The sequence below is a fragment of the Mustela putorius genome, unplaced genomic scaffold (genome assembly GCF_011764305.1).
Source record: "Mustela putorius furo isolate JIRA1106 unplaced genomic scaffold, ASM1176430v1.1 tig00537303_pilon_pilon_pilon, whole genome shotgun sequence".
NCBI classification, from domain to species: Eukaryota; Metazoa; Chordata; class Mammalia; order Carnivora; family Mustelidae; genus Mustela; species Mustela putorius.
The window spans coordinates 430,669-451,202 of record NW_025422441.1 but is presented as its reverse complement, the minus strand read 5'-3'; the positions used below and the strand labels follow the sequence as shown (position 1 = coordinate 451,202).

The following is a 20,534-nucleotide window of genomic DNA, read 5'->3' as shown; positions in this document are numbered from 1 at the left end:
GGCCAGACTCCAGTGGAGCTTCTCCTCCTCCTCCCGGCCGAGGACCCACTGGCTCCTCATTGCCTCTGGCCTCTCTGGGCTTCCTGGGCCGTAGACACCCTTTCTTGGGCTCCTCTGCCGGTCTCTGCCTGCGAGCGCAACAGTGCTGGTCCTCGGGCCTCTTGGATAGAATTCCTGGCTTTCTGCCCTGGAGATGCCAAGCCTTCGTCTTCACTCCGGAACTCCCGCTTCTGATATCCAGCCACCCGCTTGACAAGCCCCCCTGACCAGCTGGCCCAAGTCTGAGTCGGCCTCTGCAAACCTCGCCGGCTGCCCTCTCACGAAAGCCTGTTCCCACAGGTGTCTGCGTGTCGCCAGGACCCCCTCCAGCCGGCTGTTCGGTGCTGGGCCAGGTTATTCGCTGCCCCGTGTGTCCAGCCCGTGGCAACCCCATGTGTGCAACACACGGCCAAGTCCGCACCCACAACCCCAGGGCCCCTCTTTGCCAGCTGTTGATCCTGCCCTCAACCCCCACCAGTCGCCTCTCTACCGTCTTTGCCTGGTAAGACCCAAGGAATGTGCACGCCACTGCTGGGAGCACCCTGGGGGCGCCCGGGGCTCCAGGTACAATCCCAAGGCCTCCCCTGGCCGCCCCACTCTCCCTGCCTGCTCTGCTGTCCTGACTGTCCCATGTGCAACAGCAACCTCCACCCGCACAACTCCATCTGAAACACTCCATGCCTGATTTGTTTTTTAAAGATTGTATCGTATTCATTTGACAGAGATCACAAGTAGGTAGAGAGGTCACCCCAGAGGAAGGGAAGCAGGCTCCCTGCTGAGCAGAGAGCCCGATGCGGGGCTCGATCCCAGGACTCTGAGACCATGACCTGAGCTGAAGGCAGAGCCTTAACCCACTGAGTCACCCAGGCGCCCCTCTACACCTGATTTCAATGCCACAGACACCCAGAAACACGACTAGGAAAAGGAAAACTATGAGCTCTGGCAGGTCCCTTAGCCCATGCCAAGGTCTGGAGCCTTGGTCTTGTAGTCTGTGGCTGCCTGTCCATGGGGACGTGGGCTGACATGGCTTTGTGGTCTGTGGCTGCCCACCCGTGAGGATGTGGGCTGACGTGGTGCTGCAGGTAAGGGCGGCCCGCGGAGCTGCTATGACGAACGTGAGTAGTGAACCAGCTCCGGCCTTTGAAGGCCCACGTCCTCACCGGCAGACTGCAGCCCCCCCCGGCCTGGGCAAGATAGGTCGAAGGGGTCCTGAGGGACCCACCACCCCAGCCTTGCTCCTGATGGAGGACACCCTCTTCGGGACAGGACAAACTACCTCCCCCATCTGTTATCTACTGGGTCCCTGGTGACCCAGCAGGAGGACAAAGCCCTGCGCTGGCCTGTGGCGTCTCCCAGGGTGAGGAGAGAGGAGGGGCAGCACAGCAGCCTCCGTCTGCAGCCAGCTGGGCCTCCAAATGCCCAGAGCTCTCAGATGAAGGGGGGGATGCAGAGGTGGCGGGCAGCTTCCCGTGTGGTCAGTCAAGCTGTACATGGCCCAGGTGAAGTCTCGCCTCTCTCCTGTTCGCCGAGTGCCCACTGGGGAGGCTGCGGGCCCTAACCTGGGGCTCAGAACCTGCCCTGACGAACGGGCTGTGTGTTCAGGGCCTACGTGCTCCAATGAGACAGGATGCCACCCTGCAGCCCAGAGGGAGCACAGGCAGGCCGCGCAGACCCACACAGACTCGGTCGGGGGAGAGCAGTTCACGAGAGCAGGGCGGTCAGAAAGGGTCTTTATTGTGGGGAGGGTGGGTTGAGACACCAGGGACGGGCACCCAGATGGAGCCACTCTGGGTGGCAGGACACAGGAGGACTATCCGGGGGACAGACGCAGCGCGCTGCAGAGCCCTCCTGGGGACCCCAGGCCGGGCGGCTCAGGCGTGCAGGAAGCGGTTGAAGGCGTTGTAGGCTGACTCCAGGTCGAAGAGCATCTGGCGCACCTGGGAATCGTCCAGCTCGTCGGAGGCCGACATGCCACTCAGGGTCTGCAGCCTGGGGGAGCACAGCGCTGAGGGCATGCGGGGGAGGGCCTTCACGGTCCCCAACAGAGGACAGAGAACAGGGGTCAGGGCAGGGCTCCTCACCACTGGCTCACAGTCTGGCGGCCCTCGAAGTCCGGGGGCAGGTGGCTCATACGATGCATGGTCTCCATCAGCTCCCGCAGGTCAGGCTGGATCTGTGGATGAGATGGCGGGCTTCCTGTACCGGGAGCCCTCCCCTGCCCACCGCCATGCTGCCCCCCCCGCCGGGGGCCCCACCTCGTCCATGGCACGGATCTCCAGGCGCAGCTTGTCCATCACCGTGATGAAGAGCTGGGGACGAGTGCGGGGGTGAGCCTGGGGCCGAGGGTGGGGGCCATCTGCAGGCCCACGCTAGCCCCCACCCAGCCCCTCTCGGGCCTCGAGAACTCCCTGGCTCCCTCCTCAACACTCTGGTTACTTGGGTCCCTGCTGCACCCGTTCCCACAGCCTGTGAGGTCCTCCACGTGCCACCTGGCCCACCTGCTGCTGTCCGTGGCCCCGCTTTGGCTGTGTGCCCCCCCAGGGCGGTGGGTGCATGGGAGCCCCGGCTGGGCTGACCCCGGGTGCGTCCAGGGAGGAAGACCTCCCCACCCCTTTTGTTCTGAGCTGTGGAGAGCCCTGCCCGATGGGTGTGAGCGCTGTGCAGCTCTAGGAGCCCTGGGCTTCCGTGGCCACGTGTGGCCGCAGTGGGCAGCAGGGGCCCTCCTGACCACCCCAGGCCCCGCAGGCGCCGAGGCCGCACCGAGACCACGTCGGCGATGCAGCGGTTCAAGTTGCCCTTGTCGTCTTTAATGGTGATGGGTCGGTCCTCCCGGATCCTCTCCATGGCGAGCGGGCAGTCCAGCTGAGGGGCAGAGCTGCTGTGGGCACTGGGGCTCCCAGGCCCGGCGCCCTCCCAACAGCTCCTCTCCCGACCCCCTGCTCCCTCGACCTGCTCACTCACACGGAACTTGCGGCAGAATTCATCAATGGAGCTGATTTCTGCGCCTTGAACCTGCCGGAAGGCGGCTTTGTACTGGACCAAGAGCCGGGAACACGCGGCGGTGTATCTAGGGAGAGGGCCAGGCTGCTGCCCTCAGCACCAGGCCGGCCCAGCCCAGCAGCCCTGCTCACCCTCGGCCCACAGGACAGCTCTCCCGGAGGGCTGAGTGGCAGAGCAGAGACGGGCCACTGAAGGCTGCAGCTTCCCTAGGGACCTAGACAAGAGCGCTGGAGACGAGGAAGCAGAAAGGAGGGGGCGGCCCCCGCACGGCCCCCCAATGGCCCCCACACTGAAGTGAAACCACGTGAGCCCCCAGCCCCGGCCTCAGTGCCCTGTTCTTGCTTCCCGCTGAGCACCCGGGCCCCGGGCAGAACACGCCTCCCACGACCGGTGCTCAGGACAGAGGCTCACTCGTTGGGGGTGACGCAGTCCTTGATGTAGGCCTTCTCCAGGGCCTGCACCGTCTTCACTACGGCGAACAGCTCGGCCATGTTGTCGTACCTGAGGGCAGTGTGTCCATCAGGCCATGGCTGCAAAGCCCCTGGCGCCCGCCGTTGCCAGGGTGAGGCTGTACTTGGGCACACGTGGCAGAGGCTCCTTGGGGACTTTCTGCAGCCTGACCCCATGTCCTCCTGACCTCAGTGCGGGGGGGGTTTGGAGGCTACGGGACACGACGTGCGTGTGGTGGGGGCGGGGGCACAGCGTGCATGTGGTGGGGGCTGGACTCACTTCTCCCGCTCCCGGGCATTCTTGTACAGCTTCACTTCCTGTCGGCGAGAGGAGGCAGTGTCAGCAGGACCGCGTGGCCGCAGGGTCTTGGTGGGGCTCACACAGGGTCTGCTCTTGGCTGGTGCTGGCCAGGCGGGCGTCCGCCACTCACCTCGTAGAGCTCCGGCTTGTTTCCAGGTGCTGCAACAGAGCAGAGAGTAGGCTGACCGCCACGGCGACGCCAGGGGGCTTGTCCACTGGCCCTGGCCCCGACCCCATTCCAGCGGCCCACACAAGGGCTCACTCCATGAAAGGTCCCGAGGAGCCCAGAGAGAACCGAGGGTGGGACTCTAATTTCTGCACGCCCCGTCTGTGGGCAGGGAGCTCCAAGCAGAAGATGATCCACTGAGGTCAGGAGGCCACACATCAGGCCTGCCCACCCCCACCCCCCATTGCTCCTCAGCTACCTCCCGCTGAAGCGAAGTGACCACACCTTCCTTATGGTATAGTGAAAGGACACATATGACATCTGTCACATGCTTTGTGACCTTTCCCCTGGCTTGACTCCAGGATGCCTCTCACCCCCACCCTGAGGTTCCTAGCGCAGTGAAGTCATTATCTCTGTTCCCAGCTGGCCTCGCCTGGAGGTCTCCTCTGGCACCCCTGGGGATGAATGGCACCAGAGCCCAGCCGCCCACTGAGGCTGTATGGGGGAGACACTTACAGATCTCCCCATGACCCCTGGCCTCTGCAGCAGGGGTGAAAGCTTGGCCCTTTGGGTCCCTGGGCTCACCCCGGGCCCCACTCACCTCCGATGCCCGGAGTGGCTGGGATCCCGTGAAACATCCTGCAGGCTCCGGTGGCCACAGCAAAGACCTAAGGAGTACAGCCAGCGCCAACTTGAAGGTGACCTCGAACACTCCTGGACCTCCCGAAGACTCTCCCAGCCCACAGCAGTCAGGTGAGAAACACGGGCCACAGGAAACTGACAGTCCCATGAAGAACTGCTTTTTTGCTCTTTTTCTCGGTCTTCCCTTGCTAGGCTCTGCACCCCCCTTTGCACATGCCTTACCGTGCAGATAACATCTGTCCTCACTAGTCAAGGTCAAGGAGTTAATGATTTCTTTGTGGTCTCCCAGCATAGTAGATAACTTCCAAGAAGTGACTGGGTGAGGCTGTCCTGTGCCTGTTCCATCCACAGACTCTAGACTCTGTGACGCCAAGACCCGCTGGTCCAGGGACTAATTGATTTATGGAGAACACCTGGACACTTACCTTTGTTCTGGGCAGTGCCTGGATACCTGAGAGGATATATACAGCAGACCCCAGTCCTCAGTAAAAACCTCAGACCCCAAGCAGGGAGACTCCCTCTTCTCTCCTTTCGGAGTTTCCCAGAGGCTCCATGCAGCCTCTCTCTTACACACTCATAAACTGCTCTCACTTCCTCCTGGCTCATGTCTGGTTCTGCGTCCTGTGTGAAGGCAAGGGCCCTTTTGGCGGGTCCTGCAGGACCCCTCTGGGCCCTCAGACCTGGCTGGCCTACGTCATAGTGATGAACACACATAGCACTACCCACGGTGGTGGGAACACGGGCTCTGCCTGAGACTGTCAGGACAAAGTGGGTGCAAAAGCGCATCTCAGGACAGCAGGGCAGTGGCAGCAAGGGGTCAGGGCTCCTTGACCGCTACTGGGAGCCAGGAGAAAGATGAGAAGGTGGCAGCTACCAGAAGACCTGGGGAGGAGCCCTTGGGCAGAGAGAACAGCACACGTAACTCGTAATCATAACTCGAGGCCTTTACAGAGAAACATAGAGGAGCAGACCCGTGGGGCAGACGGAGAGACGGCAGGAGAGCGCACAGCCCCACAGGTCAAGAGAGGGTGTGTGAGGTTCACACCAACAGGGCAGAAGCTACCGAGGGGCTGAAGTCAAGCTCTCGAGGCTCCCAGCCACGCAGTGGGCCGAGAAAGAGAAGCCAGGAGGCCCCTGGGAGGGTCCTGCCCCCTCAGGAAGCTGCTGCAGGGGCTGGAGCCAGTTTGACACGCGCTGGACACGAACCCACCAGGCCCACTGAAGTATCTGAAAGGGGACGTTAGTTAAAAAGGAATCAAGAGCGATACCCCTGTGCCTGGCCCGACCACCATAGGGTGCCCCTACCGCCCACTCCTAGGGAGCTGGAGACGCGGGAAGAGGAAGCGGCCGCAGCAAAGCGCCCGCCGGGGTGGGTGTGTGCAGGCAGCCGAAGTCGGAGAGGCCCAGGCCAGCCGGGCTGACCCGGGACCCTGGGGCTGGGCGGGTCCCACGCGGGGCGACCAACAGGGAACGGAGAGGGCGAGCGGCGCGGCTGCCGCCCGCGGAGGCCGGGAACGGGGGCGGGGCGGGGCGGGCAAGGAGCGCGCGTGCGAGGGAGGGTGTCGTCTGGGAACGCGGATGAGGGACAACAGCCCCCGGGCGGCGGCGGAGACTGTCCAGCCGTCGTCCCGGGAGCTCGGGAGGACCGGGCCCCAAGAGCGGGGGCGCAGCGAGCGCCCGCAGTTCCACGGGGCAGTCCACTCGGGCGCGGAAACCGTGCGGCCCGCGGGCCGAGAAGCGAGTGTCCCCACGATGCCCACGCCCGGTCGCGATCCACCGCCTGGCAGCTCCCGGGTCCGCGCGAGCAAGGAAGCGCCCCCAGCGCGGCGCACCCCGGGGCCCCGGCCTGGCTCGGGACCGGGACGCGGGAGTCCCCCGGACGGCTGCGGACGGGCCCTCCGCGGCGTGACGGCGCCCGCGGCCCTTTCCCCGCCCCCCGCCCCCCACCAGCCCGGTACCTGGGCCGACTCGGCCGGTCGGGGACACGGCGCCGCGGTGCGCGCCCCGGATCGACCGCTCGGCGCTCCCTTGTACGTCTGCGCCTGCGCACGCACGGCCCGCCTCCCCCACCCAGCCCCGGCAATCTGCGCTCGATCCCCAAGGTCTGCGTCTGAGCGCACCTCCCCCAGTCGACGAGCGCGCATGCGCGTCCCCACCGGCTGGACCCCGCCCCCTGCGGGGAGAGGCTTGGGCAGGGGGAGGCGGGCTTCGTGCCCCCGCGGCCTCCGAGTGCCCGGAGCTGCCCTCCCGTCCCTGCCGCAAAACGAACCCCGCTTTCCGCCCCCCACCCGTCTTTCAGGCAGCAACAGGGGCAGCAGCAGCGTCCGTTTATTTGAGGCGTTGGGGGGAGGGGGCCGGGCAGCGCCCCCGGGGTCACAGGCGCCTGAAGAAGAGCTTGGACCCTCGGTCCAGTGTGCACGCGCCGGGGCCCGGCCGGCCGGGCGGCAGCTGGCGCAGGGCGGCCCGGTCGTCGGGGGAGAGGCGGCGGCTGCACAGCTCCAGCTCCTGCACCCGTGCGGTGATCTCGCGCCAGAGGCCCAGGCGCAGGGGGCCCTGGACAGCACAGCCTGCAGAGGGGAGGCGGGAGCCGGGCTCAGGGAGCTGGAAGCCTCTGCGACTCCCGCGCCTGTGTTCTCTTCTCTGTGCCCGGGCGGCCCCCCCCCCCGGAAGAAACGCACTTCCTCTGAGGACAGGAGGGCCACAGCACAGGGCGTGGGCAGAAGCCCAGGCGAGGCCCAGAATCACTCTAGGAAGGGGTTCGTGGGCCCTTGTCGGAGCCAGGGGTCGCGCAGGACGGTCCCTGGCTCAAACATACAGGCAGTCACGTGCATGCCACTTTCTAGGACGATGCCTGGATTTCCGTCCATAAATGGGCACAGCAGCGGTGCCTGTGGGTCTCCAGAGGCCACTGAGCTGTCAAGGTCTGAGCTCCAGGGAGCCCAGAGTGCCCAGTGGGCTCAGGACCCTAGGGAGCTAGGGGGGAGGATGGGTCCAGATGCTGGTGTGCAGTGGGGGATGAGGAGCAGGAAGAAGCCAGGGGTTCCCTGTGTGGATGCCCACTCCCGGTCCCTGTCCTCCTGGAGGGCAAAGCCTGGACTCTCCAGCCCCAGGCCCTAGCTGGATGTGCGGGCTACCAGGAGGGCCGTTCACCAAACAAGCATCTCCTGGCATCATCTTCAAGCCAGCTCGGTAGGGCACTGTGCCTGGGTGTGGCCAGAATGAGAACAAGCTAAGACGCTACAGGCTGGGAAAGTCAGGGTCCCAGCAGCCCCTGCCAGGAAGTGGGAAGGTCCCTTGGTGGCAAGGTTTTGCCATCCTGACCTAGAGCTCCTTCCTCTTGCCAAGGTAGTTAGGAAATCCTCTTGGAAGGGGTCCAGCCCTCCAGCCACCATGGTCTCGGAGGGTCAGGCTGAGCGGGTTAAAACCAGAGATCCCATGTTCCTCCTGCCCCACTGTTTTAGGAGCTGGGCTCACACCCCCTTTGAATCACATGGGTCACTGTCCCCCACTGTGTCAATCTCAGGGGACCCAGCCCTCCTCTTGCCATCTGGCTGGTGGCAATGACAGCCTATTTAGAGGAGGCACCTGGACCTTAGGTAGGTTCACCTGACAGGCCAAGGAAGCTGAGGCCTTGGGGCCGCATCTGGAGTGCAGACAGGAGCTCCTCCAGACCCACACAGCTGACGTCCGGGTTGGCAGACAGGTCCAGTGACACAAGTGAGGGGCAACATGGAAGGCACCTGCAGTGGCGGGAGGGAGGGGCCCCCAGCGCCAGAGAAAGCTGCCCCAGACCAATCGCAGCCCAGGGAGCCACAGGCCAGGCCCCACAGGCGCAAGTACTTCCCCCACGCTAGCTGCACAATGCCACGGCCCAGGCCTGGGAATGCCTGTCTGGCTCGAGGGCCCAGCACTCCCAAGAGCCATTTGAAGCCAGAGGGTCAGGAGTTGCCCCTGCATGGGTTGTTGCACAAAGGGTGATGGGAAGGTTCTCCGCAGCCTCAGGGGCGTGGCGAGAACCGGAGGCAGGGCTGAAGCGGGAAGGAGCTGGGTCCTGGGACACACTTGCGGGAGAGCTGGTGCCCTTTCCTTGCCCGACCCAGCTCCGCCCGGGTTTGGGCTTGAGATCAGACCCTATTACCTGCTCAGGTCTCTCACTGCCTTGTCGTCCAGATGGTTTGCAGACAGGCTCAGGTGAGCTAGAGTGCAGCCTTCCTAGACAGAGCAGAGGCCCGAAGGGGGCTGGGCTGAGTGGGGCACCTGCCCTCCCTGTTTCCCAGTAGAGGCCCCACATGCAGGTCAGATAGCTTCCTTCATCCCTGGGAACAAGGGGGCAAAGTCTGCCTGACTGCCCCTGCATCAGAGGGGGCCCTCTGATTTGCAGATCACAAGGACACACCTCCCCTTCCAGGGGTAAGCCACACTTGCCCGTGAAAATCACGGGCACCAGACCCACAGGGAGGAGCCAGGGGAGAGAGCCCTGGGAGGCCTGGCAAGGCGCTGGGACCTGTCTGGGGCAAGGAGTCTGCCCTGGGTCCCGGGCACCCTCGCTGGCCAGGAATTCAAAGCCTGAGGCAGGCAGCTAGCTCTCCAGAAAGGTTCTCCCACAGCTTTTCCTTCTCAAGGCACCACCCCCTTCCCAGGCCACTCCCACCCCTGCCTGGTATCTGCTGTGGGACGGCAGGCTGGATGGCCCAGGGCTGTCTGCTTCAGCAAACCCCCTCAACCAGACATACCTTGGCCAGGTATCTGACCACCGGCTCCACGAGGCCCGAGTCACTCTTGTCGGCTGCCACAGAGCTCAGCTCCAGGCGCTGGAGGGTATGGGCAGGCAGGTTCTGCAGGGCGTGGGCCAGGGCGTCGGGACCCAGGATGTTGTAGGACAGAGACAGTGTCTTCAGGTGCTTGGCATCTGCACAGGGGACCAGAACCTGTCAGCCACACACGACGGCCACCCCAGCTCAGCTGCAGTCCCAGGCCCCACGCCCTCACGACCCCCAGATGAAACTATCATCCTGAGATTTTGGTGCAAGCGGAACTGGAGGAACTTCTGTCCAGGGTGTCCCAGGCAACGAGAGACGGGGCCACTCCTCAGTCCATCTTCTCCCCGACATCCCTGGGCCACCTGCCTCCCCATACCTGAGACAATTCGGGCAACCCAAGACAGGCCCTGGGCCTGGAGGTCTGTGCACCATCGGGTGGGGGCTGGGAACGCCATCTGCTGCCCAACCCCACGTCTCCTCTGCTGTTGTGCTCATGTCTCTGAGCCCTGAGCCCTACCTCCTGGCCCACCACTTCTGCAGAAAGGCCCCTAGAGGACTACCAGTTCCCAGTTTCTCTGTACTGGGACTGGGGTTCTCTGCAGCCTCAGTGTGTCTACAAGAACACTCAGGGCTGGCGAGAACACCAGGACTATGACGGTGGCCTACGGCATGTCCTAGGGGAATGCCCAAGCCCAGGCAGGCCCAGCATGTCCAGTGATGTGCTCTTAGACAACAGGCCCTCTGGCTCAAGGCTCTCTGTGCCCCTGGACGTGCCCTTCTGATGAAAACCGGAACCCTGGGACGTGGACGTGCCCGTCAGCTTACCTTGGAAGGCACTACCTAGGGCTGCCTGGTGGCTCAGGAAGAAGCTGGGGCCGAAGCCACAGGCCTGGAGATGCAAGGTACTGAGTGAGGGGCAGCCCTGCAGGATGGATGCCAGGGCCCAGCCACAGCCGTCCCCAAGGGGGTTCATGCTTAAGTCCAGCTCCTGCAAGTTCTGTGGAAGACACAGGCCCCTCTGGAGGATCTGGTCTCCTTGGCGTCCCCGAACAGGCCGGCGGCTCTCTCCCAAGTGCACCTTTCCACCCGATGATAGGCCAGATGCCAGCCCTAGTACCAACCCGCTGCTCCCCACGCCTCTACCTGCAAGATGGTCTGCCCCTGGAGGCCTGCGGCAAGCTGGCGCAGGCCTTCGGATCCCAGGTGATTGGAGGACAGATCCAGGAGCATCAGGCTGGGCATGGTGCCCAGGGCAGCCAGCAGCTCGGCGGCACATCCGTCCCCCAGCCGGTTCCCTGCCAGGTGCAGCTCCCGGAGCGCCGTGTGAAGCTTGAGGGCCCGCAGCAGCGGGGTGAGCTGGGTCTGACGCAGGGCCAGGGAGCCCACGCTGAATGAGGGGCCGGAGCCCTGGAGGTCCATAGCCTGCAGCACCTGTGGGTGCTCCTCTGGGCGGGGAGGGAGGGGGTGTCACCAGCGCCAGAATCTGCTGCTCTGCCCTGGGAGTCCTGGGGACCCCATCAAACATCCCTCCGACTTGTGAGCCTTGGGACACCCACCAAAGGGACCACAGAGGCCACTCCCACATGCCTAGAGACCCAGCATTGCAGGAGACCCAATGCCGGTGGGTGCCACTGACCTCTCTCTGCATTCTCACGCCCTCCTGGGCAGGGCCCTAACCTCTGCCAGGCACCCCACATCTCACAGTGCCCAAGCCAGGCTTCCTTGGAAAGCTGCCCTAGGCCTAGCCTCCGGTGGCTCTGCTGACTCTACACCGTGCACCGCCAGCAGGACCAACCTTCCTCCACCTGCCACCCACAGTGTGGGCACTGGGTAGAGGAGGAGGGAGTATGCCTCTCTGGCTAGCCGTCTGGGGCTCTGGATGGTAGGCCCCAGACCTGAGAGGGCGCAGGGATGTGCCTATCCGCCCAGGCCACCTCGAGCTCTCTTGGGCCCTTACCTTGTTCCAGGCTCCGGCAAGCCCTGCGGTAGCGATCAGTCAGTGGGGGGAGGTCCCACGAAGTGACTTTCGCCAACACCTGCAGAGCACTAGCAGTAAGCAGCCAGAGGGGCCCCCGGGGCTGGGGCCTGCTCCGCGTGGGGCCGGGGCCCGCTCCGCGTGGGGCCGGGGCTCGCTCCGCATGGGGCCCAGGCCCCAACTGCTCACCTCCTCGTTGCTCTGCAGCACATCAGGTATGGGGTCCTGCGGGGCCAGCAAGGCTCCCTCCTTTTGCAAGACGAGCCTTGGCAGCAGCCCACAGGCCTGGCAGTAGCGCTGGGCAGCCTGCTCGGTTAGCCAGGCCACAGAGTGGGTCTCCCCGCTGCTGGCACAGAGGGAAAGCACAGCTGGCTGGGACACTGGGCACACTGAAGAAGGCCCCCATAGTCCTGCTGTCCCCGCTCTGGGTCTGTGGTTCCTTCATCAGTGTCCACCCTCCTGGCCCTGCTCGGACGTGCCCGCGCCCCCAGCAGCCTGACACACTTCCAGCTCTTCCACGCTTTCCCTAGGGGCCACAGGGCTTGAGCCAACCCCTCCAGGGCCCTGCCTATGCATATGCAAGTCCCCCTGGCCCTGGTCTGCCACCTCTCCCCAGCCACAGCAGCGGTGACACCGTCTGAGAGGGCCCTCACTACCCGCGCCATCCGATATGCAAACACAAGGCTTCTCCCAGGGCCACAAGGGGAACAGGGACTTGGAGGGCAGGTGCTACTCACCCATGCGGGACGGGGATGAGGAACAGGCTGTCCTGCACGCGCACTCGCACGCGGATGGGAGGGGGCAGAGATGGACCCTGGTGGGTGGGGATATGGGGGGCGGCAACAGGCTGAGTCAGAAAACAGTCACCCACCCTCACCACCCACACTTCCGCCTGAGGTGTATACCCACCGGGGGCTGGCCTGTCGCTGGGCTGTCCCCACTGGGCCCTGAGGTCCTGGAGAGGTCAGGGCTCCGTGGAGGCTCTGCCGCTGGGCTGCCATCTCCCCCTGCCCTGCCTGGCGCGTTCCAGCTCCTGAGACGGGGCAGCCGGCTCTGCCTGGCACGGGCCCGGAGCCCGTCAGGGCTCTTACTGCGGCCCGAGCCCGAGCCACGGGGACCGGGGCTGTTCCCACTGCCCTGGGGGTGGGGCCGAGAGCCATCCTGGCGGCTGCGGGTCAACGGGGAGTCGTCCTCCAGCCAGTCCCCGGCTAGACACTCCTCCTCCGGGATGAGCGCCGCCCGGGGCGTGGTGGGCTCCCCTGGGCCCCGCAGTAGGCTGGGCCCAGGGCGGCAGATCTGGGCACCAGCCGCACCTCGGATGGCTGCCCGGGCAGCACTTGCTGCCACTGCCTCGCTGCCGCTGGGGTAGCCAGGCACCCCAGCTGTGGCCTGCTGTATGGGCACACGATGTCGGGGCCTCTTGTGGACGGGCCGGCAGGGTCCCGGGGCGTCCTCGCCCTCCGAGCTGCTGCTGCTGGCCAGCTTGGGCCTGCTCCTCCGAGGCCTGGCCACAGCCGGAACTGTGTGGCCTGGGGAAAGCCTGGCATGAGCCTGAGAGTGCTCTGAGGGTCCCAGGCCGGGGCTCAAGGGAGGAGAGAGCTCCGGGTCGAACAGAAGGTTCCGAGGAGAGGTGTGGGGGGCCGCAGAACGGTGGGGAGCTGCGGAGAGACAGAACGTAGCATGACGCTGCGCCCAATCCCGGCCACCCAGGCTGGAATGTCTGAGAAGCAGGGGCTAGGGGACTCGCAAGCTGGGGATGGGTTTCCCCAGGGGCACAAGAGGCCTCTACTTGCCTTGGCCTGAGGAGGCCACTCGGAGAAGCTGCTCCATGGCAGCGGCCTTCGCTCGGGTCTCGCTGTCCAGATCCTTGCTGTACAGCTTCACCCACTGCTGCAGCGTCTCCCGTGGGCTGTGCCCCTGCATGGCCGCCAGCTGAGTGGGGTCAGCAGGGGCACCGCCCCGCAGCCTGAGCCCGCCCAGACCACAGCCCCCTGAGACCACAGACCCCCCACTACAGCCTGAGCCTGCCCGGACCACAGCCCCCCGCAGCCTGAGCCCGCTCAGACCACAGACCCCCCACTACAGCCTGAGCCCGCCCGGACCACAGCCCCCCATAGCCTGAGCCCGCTCGGAACACAGCCCCCCCGCTACAGCCTGAGCCCGCCCAGAACACAGCCCCCCCGCTACAGCCTGAGCCCGCCCGGAACACAGCCCCCCGCAGCCTGAGCCCGCCTGGACCACAGCCCCCTGCAGCCTGAGCCCGCCCAGCCTGCGCTCCCCTCCGCTCACCTTTGCAGTTCGGAGCGTGACAGATGCTCCCCGTTCGATGAGGAGTTGGGCCACCTCAAAGTGACCGCAGTGGAGGGCGTCATGAAGGGGAGTGATGCCCTCACAGCCCGGGCCGCCCGGGTCATCAACCCGAGCCCCGTGATCCAGCAGGAAGCGCACGATGTCTATGGGCCAGGGGACACGAGCTAGCTCCCAGCCCTGATCGGCCCCCTCCCTAGGACGTCCTGGCCCCGTACTCACCCACATGCCCATAGTTGCAGGCCTCGTGCAGGGGTGTCCAGCCACAGTAGTCCCGAGGGTTCAGAGGGTGGCCCTGTGAACGAGGAGGAGAAGTCCAGCCTGGCCGTAGGGCCCTGAGGCTCCAGGAGGGCCAGGCCTGGGTCTGGGTCTCAGAGCCCAGAACGGGCCCCACGCCAGCCCTGCCCCAGATCCCAGCAAAGAGAGCTGGTCTGCATATAAGACACAGCATCTCAGGGAGGCCTCTGTAGGGGCTTGTGCAGGGCTGGCGCTCCCTCCAGCCCCACTGCCCTATGCCACCCCCTTTGCGGGGAGGGGGAACTATATACCCCAGGGCAAAGTCCCCACTATGGCCCACAGGGGACCTCGAATGAGACGGCAGGCCCACCTGTCTTACGAGGTCCTGGACACGACCCAGACGGCCCTCGATGCAAGCGCGGTGCAGCAGAGTCTCCCCAACGTCATTGCGTCGGTTCCACTGCGGCCCGCCGTGCCAGGACAAGGAGCAGAAGTGTGAGGGGACCAGGCGGCCCTGGCAAGCATGGGGGACCACACGCCGCCCCCACACCGTCCTCACCTTGTTCACCCTCGGCGGGCCCAAACAGCCCTGCAACTCCTCATCCTCCTCCAGCCGCTGGGACCCGCTCTCGGCATCGCCCTCTGGAACAGAGCCGAGACCACTCCAGGTAAGCCAAGCCCCAGAGCCCTCTGCCCTTCCAGGCCTGGAGGATGGAGGTCCGGTGCCCACAGCCACCCCACTGCCAGCCCTGCCTGTGGCTGTGCCCACCCACCGCCCTCCTGCCCACAGGGGTGCTCCTGTCCACCACGTGCTGACCTCTCACCCTGCGCTCAGACCCTGCTCTGGATCGTCCCAGCCCACATGCCTGTCCCCGTCCTGGGAAGCAGCTTTGCCAGCTGAAGTCAGGCTCATGTTGGGAACAGCGTGTCGCATGAGCCCAGGGGCCTTCTGCCTGTCCATACCCAGCCTTCCCCCCAGTACCTGCCTCCAGCTCACACCGCCTGACCCCACTCCTGTGCCTCTGGTCCTTGTAAGAACCTTCTTCTTCATGCACTCCTGAGTGGTGTCACTTGAAGTTCCTGCTTTGGTCCTCTGACTCCTGTGGCTCCCCACAACTGCACGGCAGGGACACCCAGCCTAACCTGCTTCTAAAGCATGGCACAGCCTTCCCACCACCCTTGGCTTCTCGCTGAGAGGTTCTGGAAGCCACTCAGGTTCAAAACTGAAATGATTCCTCCTGGCCTGAGGGACAGGTCTCCAGCCCCGCCTCTCAGCCAGAAGCCAGGGGCCTGCCTGCACCCACCACCTGGGCTTCCAGCCCCAGCCCGCTCAAGGCCACCCCTCGAAGCCACTTTCCACGGGGCAGCCCACGCCAGCCTGGGCACGGCAGCCCATGTGTTGTCTCCAGCCCCGTCTTGCCTGCCCTGTGCCCCCCCTCATGGTGCCATTTCTCCAGGTCTGACCTTGCAAGTCCCTCACTCGCAGACGCCCACTAGCCTTCCCGTCACCTGCTCCTCCAGGAGCCGCTCCAGCCTCTCTGCACACAGCTGTCTTCCGTCTACAGGCACTGAACACCTTTTCCGGACGGGGCTGAACCCTCCTGTCCCCAGCCGGTGAGCAGCCCCCACAAGGGCCCCAGCTTAGGGCCCAGCCCGGAAGGCATCAGGGAGGAGGGGCCAGGGTGGCTGGCTCGGCTGCCCCGGGCCTCACCGCTCTCTGAGAGCTCCACGTCACTGAGCTCGGGAGTGGCCTCGTCCTCCTCTTCCTCCTCCTCCTCGTCCTCCTCCTGCACTCTGGGCGCGCTCAGCTCCTGCAGGCTGGCCGCGGTGGCCGGGGCCTCCTGGGGCCGCAGCCTCAGCTGCACGGCATGGAGGTGCTGTAAGATCTGCCTCTGAAGGGCAGGGGACACCAGGCTCAGGGCCACAGGGCCACCAGACCCCCGCAGCAGGGGAAGGGGGGTGCAGAGCAAGGGCTGTGGGGACACCGTGCTTGGAGGTCGTCGCTTCGTACCTGGAGCTGGGGCCGCTGGGCCTGCTGGGCACAGCTGAGAGCCTTCTGGAAGCATGGGGCCAGCTGCTCGTAGGCGTCTCCGGCCTCCTCCCGGGACAGCGCGATGTTTAACCAGGTCTGGGCCTCCTGGAGCAGGAGGAGGAAGGATGAACTTGGTGGCTGCCGCCCACCCCACTGAACCCCAGCCAGCGCTCCAGCTCCCCACCGCGGCACACACGGAACAGCTCCGGAAAGAGAATGCTTGTCCTGCCCTGCACTCGAGGGTGGCAGTGCTAAGGCAGAGCTGTGGGGGCCGACTCGGAGCCCCTTGCAGCCTGGGCCGGGTGCCATCACCGCTCACCTCCAGAGCGTCCCCACCGCGCAGTCTCAGCTCCTGCTCGTAGTGGGACACGGCCCGGTGGTGGTCCTTCATGTCTCCCAAGGTGGTGGCCAGGGACACGTGGATGACGGCCAGCTCGGGCCCTGGCCGGCCCAGCAGCTCTGCGAGGTGCAGCTAGAGAGACAGCAACGGCGAGGCCAGGCCTGCCTGAATCGTGCCAGCCTGGGCCGTCACCACCCCTCCTCCCGCCTCGGCAGGGGAGGCACACCTGCTTCTGGTAGGCCTCAGCCGCCTTGGGGAAGTCACCCGCCTTGGAGAACAGGTCCCCCAGCTGCTCACAGATGCCCATGGCGCCCTGGGGGTCGCTGCCCTCGGCCTCCCGCAGCCGCTGCTGCAGCCGCACCACGGCCAGCACTGCAAGCAAGAGCTCCACATGACGGGAGGCACAGTGCGCCTCTGCCCGGACTGCCCCTTGCCAGCTGTGTGCCCGTCGGGGGGCCATCCACACTCTCCGTGGCCCCGCTCTCCCCTCAGTAACGGGGGGTGGCAAGAGAACGCAGCCCATGGGGTCGGGGGGGCAGGGAAAGCCTCCACACTGGTGCTGCCAGCTCCCCACCCCTTCTGGGGGACTTCAGGTCCCCGGGCTCACCGTATTTGAGGGTCCGGCAGACTGCCGCCTTCTGCAAAGGCGTCTGGAAGCCCAGCCTGTAGGCTTTCTTCAGGGCTCTCTTGGCAGCCAAAAAATCCCCCAGGTCTTGGAGGATCTGGGAAGGCGAAAGAAGGTGAGGCTAGCAGACTCCCCAGAGCCCGAGGTCCTCCGCAGGCTAAGCCCAGGGCCGGGAGGGCACCTGTGAGATGAGCACACAGCACTCGCTCTCCATCCGTTCCCTCCGCAGGACGCGGGCACACTCTCGGGCCCCCTCCAGGCAGCGCATGGCTTGGGAGTGCTGCCCTCGGCGCCAGTGGACGGCACCCAGGTTGTAGCGGGCGCGGAACAGATCCTCGAGGAGGTGGTTCTGCCTGCGGGTGGAGACCGGTGCTCAGAGCGCCACAGGGATGGTGCCACGGTGCGGACGCCAAGCCAAGCCTGCTCCTTCCCCAGCACGGGCCGCCGTGCTCTAGGCACGCAGGGGGGCTCCTCTGCTCACGGGAGACAGCACGGGGGTGGAGGGACGCCCTCTCACAAGGCTCCTTCCTCTGGGCACAGGGGACTTACTCGGCGAGGAAGATGCTCTTCCGGAAGTAGTCGTCGCAGGGGGCCGCCTGCTGCAGGCTGTCGAAAGTGAGCCCCAAGTTCAGGTAGAGTCGGGTCCTCATTTCACTCAGTTCTCGCTTGGCCAACGTCCCTGGAAGGTGCCCCCTCATTCGCACATTCAGGGGCTCACGCCCACATGGGGTACCAGCTCTGGGGCTGTGCAGCCTCTCCCCCATCGGTCTCCCAGTGTGGGGTGCCAGGGATCCTGCCACAGACGGGGCACAGGACAGAGCAAAGAGTGCCTAGACCGGAGGCTGTGAGGAGCATGGGCCATGTGTCTCCTCCTGGGAAGCTTCACAGACAGATCTCAGCCTGGCAAACGGAGGGCCCCGACTGGCAGAACCTGCCATACAGGGAGGCTGTGGGGCCCCCCAGTAGCTCTGGAGTCAGAGGCGGGGGGAGCTGGGTCTCCAGGACCACTCACCCTGCAGCTTCTCGTCCACAATAGCCAAGCTCTTCTCAAAGGCAGTCTGTGCCTGCAGCAAGGTATCCTGTGACTGGCAATGGTCATAGATGTCCAGGTAGGTGCGGCCAATGGTGGCCCAGGCCCTCTGCACCTCAGTGTGATTGGACAGAGAACGGGCCAGCTCCAAATGGCGATGCTGGTGCTACGGCGCAAAGGAATGGCTGTTGTGAGCCAACCCCCACCTCAGGCAAATCTCCTATGTACGCCAAACCCAGGAGGTCTCTACCTTTGCCCAGGAGAGTCCTCTACTCCCCCAAGTCCCCACAGAGCAGGCCAAAGCCGGGCTCCACATGTCCCATCTCTTCTATGCCAAGGGCTGCCTGTGGGGACGGTGAAGCCACACTCTGCCCAGCCAGTGTCGTCGTGAGGAAGACATGAGTGGGAGTCAGCTAGGCGCTGCAGCCGCACTCCCAGGACCAGGGCAGGCCCTTTGTGGACAGTAACAGCTGAAGTGTTACGTTCGAGAATGGTTGCGGGGAGCAGGCTCCTAGGACAGGCTATGATGTGCCTGCCCCAGGACCAGCCTACAGCCCCCTGGTGCAGGTGCCAAAAGGCCGAGAAGCGCGATTGGCGCAGGGCTGTCCGAAGAACAGGCCGTGTCCATGCGTGTCCTCCTCCAGCCAGAGGTCAGACGCTGAAGACTTGTGCTTCTCTCCTCAGAAAGGGACCGGCAGGAAGTGGGGACTCTGGAGGGCTGGACGTGGTTGCAAGGGGGATGGGGGGTGGGGGTGGGCCCTGGGCCCTGCCCCTGCCCTGCCCCTGCCCACCTTCAGGGCGGCTGAGTAATCCTCCAGCTCGGCCAGTCGCTCCCCGATCTTGCGGTGGGCCACGGCGCAGCCCAGCGGGTCGTCGACGCTCTCCAGGAGCTGGAGCTCATGCTGGTGCTCTCGCAGGGCCTCTGCGTAGCGTCCTGGGCGGGAGGCACGGCAGGCTTCAGCCCCCGCCGGGCAGTCAGCCAGGGGCCGCGCGGGCGAGGCTGTGGCTGGCCCCGGGCTGTCCGCTCCGCAAGGTTCCCGGCCCCCCTCCCCGCCGCCGGTCCCGGTCCCCCCGCCCCCGCCCCAGCTGTCCCGGGCCCGGACCACGGCCCGGGGCGGCCGCGGGGCGCGCACCATGGCTGGCCAGGAGCTCCCCCAGCTGGTGGCAGAGGGCGGCCTCGTCCCGCAGCTGCCCGTTCCTCTGGGCCTTGGCCTTGGCCTTGCTCAGCTCTGCAGAGAGAGGGAGACGGAGCCGGGAGGCTGGGCTCCTCCGCTCGGGCGGGCCGGACCCGCTCCCCCGCCCCGCGCCCGGCCCGGGACACTCACGGCGAAGCTCGCGCTCCACGCTCATGCTCCGGCAGCCGCGCGCGGGGCTCCGGACTTCCCGCGCGGAGGCCGCGGCCCCGCCCCAGGCCCCGCCCCCGCCGGGGCGGAGCCTCCCGGGAAATGTAGTCCTGCCGCCCGAAGCATCCTGGGAGCTGTGGTCCGGGTGGCGTCCTGATGGGAAGGGCGGTGAGAGAGCGGCGGGAGGATCCGCACCGCCCCAGCCCCCCGGGGCCGCGTGGGAGCTGCGCCGCACCCCACGCTCCCCCGCGGCCCCGCAGCCGCCCTTGGGGTGGGGTGTCCTGGCTAGTGCCCGCGGGCTGCCGCTAACCTCTCCCGCGCGCGCTAGCCCCGCCCACACCCGCGACCTTACCTGGGGGACGCGCCGCCTTCCCGCAGGAGGAGGTGGAGGGGTTTAGGGCCCGGGACCCCGGAGGACTGGAGAGATGCGCGGAGTCCAGCCCGCCCCTTTCACGGAGCCTGCGGAACGGCCGCGAAGGCAGCCACAGCGGCGTCCGGTTCGCGGACACAAACCCCCAGGGCTTGGCCGGGGAAAGGCGCGTGGACGTGTTTTCCAAAATGAACAGCGCCGAGTGCTTCCTCCTCGATGCACACGCACTGGCCCCTTGTGGGCGCGGTGCACCCGGGCCGCGACCTCTGAACGCACGTCCTGTCTCCCGCTTGGAGAGCCCGACACCTGCCACTCACGGCAGGTCCGGCCCTGGGCGCGGGGTACCCAGGCCGCGGTCCAAAGGCCCCAGAGGAGGGCCAGAAAGGGTGGATGGTGGATGCATTAATTTCTGTGGAAATCGAAACAGACCCAACAGGGTAGGCCCCGCAGGCCGTGACTGGACCTTAAGACATGTAGTGGAGGGAATGATGGGAAGCGTAGATGGGCCTCTGGGTCCGGGGAAGACTGCCCAGGGCCAGCGGCCAGGCTTCAGGGATGCGAGCAAGGCCAAGCCCGAGGAAGTTTAAGAGATGGGAAGTGGGACCCAGGTAACCCTCTTCTCTTGGAAGGGTAAAGCGCTCTTGGGTCCCTAGTTTGGTCTGGGGGTGGGGAGCTGAACAGGAAGGCCCTGAAACCAAGAGAGCTGCTTGGAAGGCTGGCTGGGGGAGTGTGAGGAGCACAGCCAGGGGCAAGGTGGAGCCGGGGCTGGGGGTGGGCTCAGCTCCACAGGCCAAGGGCAGAGGGAGTCTCCCCAGGGCTGCTGGGAGCATTCAGCATTCACAAGACAGCCAGAGAGGACCCTGCTTCTCTCCACCCACTGATCTGCCTATACCGGGCACAACTGAGCAAGGGCTGTAG

General features: G+C 65.7%; 2 protein-coding genes and 1 long non-coding RNA gene across 12 annotated transcripts; 1 reads left to right on the top strand and 2 right to left on the bottom strand.

Moving 5' to 3' along the window:
• Window positions 1-1,739: 1,739 nt before the first annotated feature.
• VPS28 (VPS28 subunit of ESCRT-I) lies at window positions 1,740-6,704 on the bottom strand. 7 transcript variants are annotated; one of them, XM_045074246.1, is made up of 11 exons: window positions 6,556-6,640; window positions 5,661-5,824; window positions 4,557-4,623; window positions 3,920-3,948; window positions 3,769-3,806; window positions 3,451-3,540; window positions 3,001-3,106; window positions 2,800-2,901; window positions 2,295-2,348; window positions 2,121-2,212; window positions 1,740-2,028 (listed from the first exon to the last, which is right to left on the bottom strand). In XM_045074246.1, the coding sequence occupies exons 3-11, from the start codon at window positions 4,591-4,593 to the stop codon at window positions 1,911-1,913; spliced, it is 666 nt and encodes a 221-aa protein (XP_044930181.1). In that variant the 5' UTR covers window positions 4,594-4,623; window positions 5,661-5,824; window positions 6,556-6,640; the 3' UTR covers window positions 1,740-1,910. The 7 variants fall into 7 exon arrangements, with proteins under 7 accessions (XP_044930181.1, XP_044930180.1, XP_004779460.1 ...); XM_045074245.1 differs by lacking the exon at window positions 5,661-5,824 and adding an exon at window positions 5,023-5,048 and having other exon boundaries at window positions 6,556-6,599; XM_004779403.3 differs by lacking the exon at window positions 5,661-5,824 and having other exon boundaries at window positions 6,556-6,704.
• A 203-nt stretch (window positions 6,705-6,907) lies between these two features.
• On the bottom strand, window positions 6,908-19,356 carry TONSL (tonsoku like, DNA repair protein). 4 transcript variants are annotated; one of them, XM_045074234.1, is made up of 26 exons: window positions 19,229-19,356; window positions 19,037-19,132; window positions 18,695-18,837; window positions 17,886-18,069; window positions 17,423-17,552; window positions 17,055-17,226; window positions 16,856-16,970; window positions 16,475-16,620; window positions 16,228-16,380; window positions 15,888-16,013; window positions 15,588-15,768; window positions 14,436-14,518; window positions 14,247-14,336; window positions 13,862-13,934; window positions 13,622-13,785; window positions 13,126-13,264; window positions 12,242-12,990; window positions 12,070-12,146; window positions 11,522-11,678; window positions 11,315-11,393; window positions 10,501-10,802; window positions 10,183-10,354; window positions 9,331-9,506; window positions 8,736-8,809; window positions 8,204-8,337; window positions 6,908-7,164 (listed from the first exon to the last, which is right to left on the bottom strand). In XM_045074234.1, exons 1-26 carry the CDS (start codon window positions 19,251-19,253, stop codon window positions 6,971-6,973), a joined length of 4,134 nt encoding a protein of 1,377 aa, XP_044930169.1. In that variant the 5' UTR covers window positions 19,254-19,356; the 3' UTR covers window positions 6,908-6,970. The 4 variants fall into 4 exon arrangements, with proteins under 4 accessions (XP_044930169.1, XP_044930170.1, XP_044930171.1 ...); XM_045074235.1 differs by having other exon boundaries at window positions 11,522-11,675; XM_045074236.1 differs by having other exon boundaries at window positions 13,126-13,249.
• LOC123390340 lies at window positions 14,408-14,930 on the top strand. The gene is made up of 2 exons (XR_006604946.1): window positions 14,408-14,544; window positions 14,667-14,930. It is a non-coding gene; the product is annotated as an uncharacterized LOC123390340 (long non-coding RNA).
• Window positions 19,357-20,534: the final 1,178 nt, after the last annotated feature.

What these genes read in the sequence shown, in the direction of transcription:
- VPS28 (XM_004779403.3), bottom strand. Translation starts at nt 4,593, where the DNA reads ATGTTTCACGGGATCCCAGCCACTCCGGGCATCGGAG. An exon ending in GACTGCGTCACCCCCAACGA is followed by an intron (nt 3,107 to 3,450) that starts GTGAGCCTCTGT and finishes CCCTCTCCCTAG; the next exon opens with ATACACCGCCGCGTGTTCCC. An exon ending in AATTCTGCCGCAAGTTCCGT is followed by an intron (nt 2,902 to 3,000) that starts GTGAGTGAGCAG and finishes TCTGCCCCTCAG; the next exon opens with CTGGACTGCCCGCTCGCCAT.
- TONSL (XM_045074234.1), bottom strand. Translation starts at nt 19,253, where the DNA reads ATGAGCGTGGAGCGCGAGCTTCGCC. An exon ending in CGTGGAGCGCGAGCTTCGCC is followed by an intron (nt 19,133 to 19,228) that starts GTGAGTGTCCCG and finishes CTCTCTCTGCAG; the next exon opens with AGCTGAGCAAGGCCAAGGCC. An exon ending in CTGCCGGACCCTCAAATACG is followed by an intron (nt 16,621 to 16,855) that starts GTGAGCCCGGGG and finishes TCTTGCTTGCAG; the next exon opens with TGCTGGCCGTGGTGCGGCTG.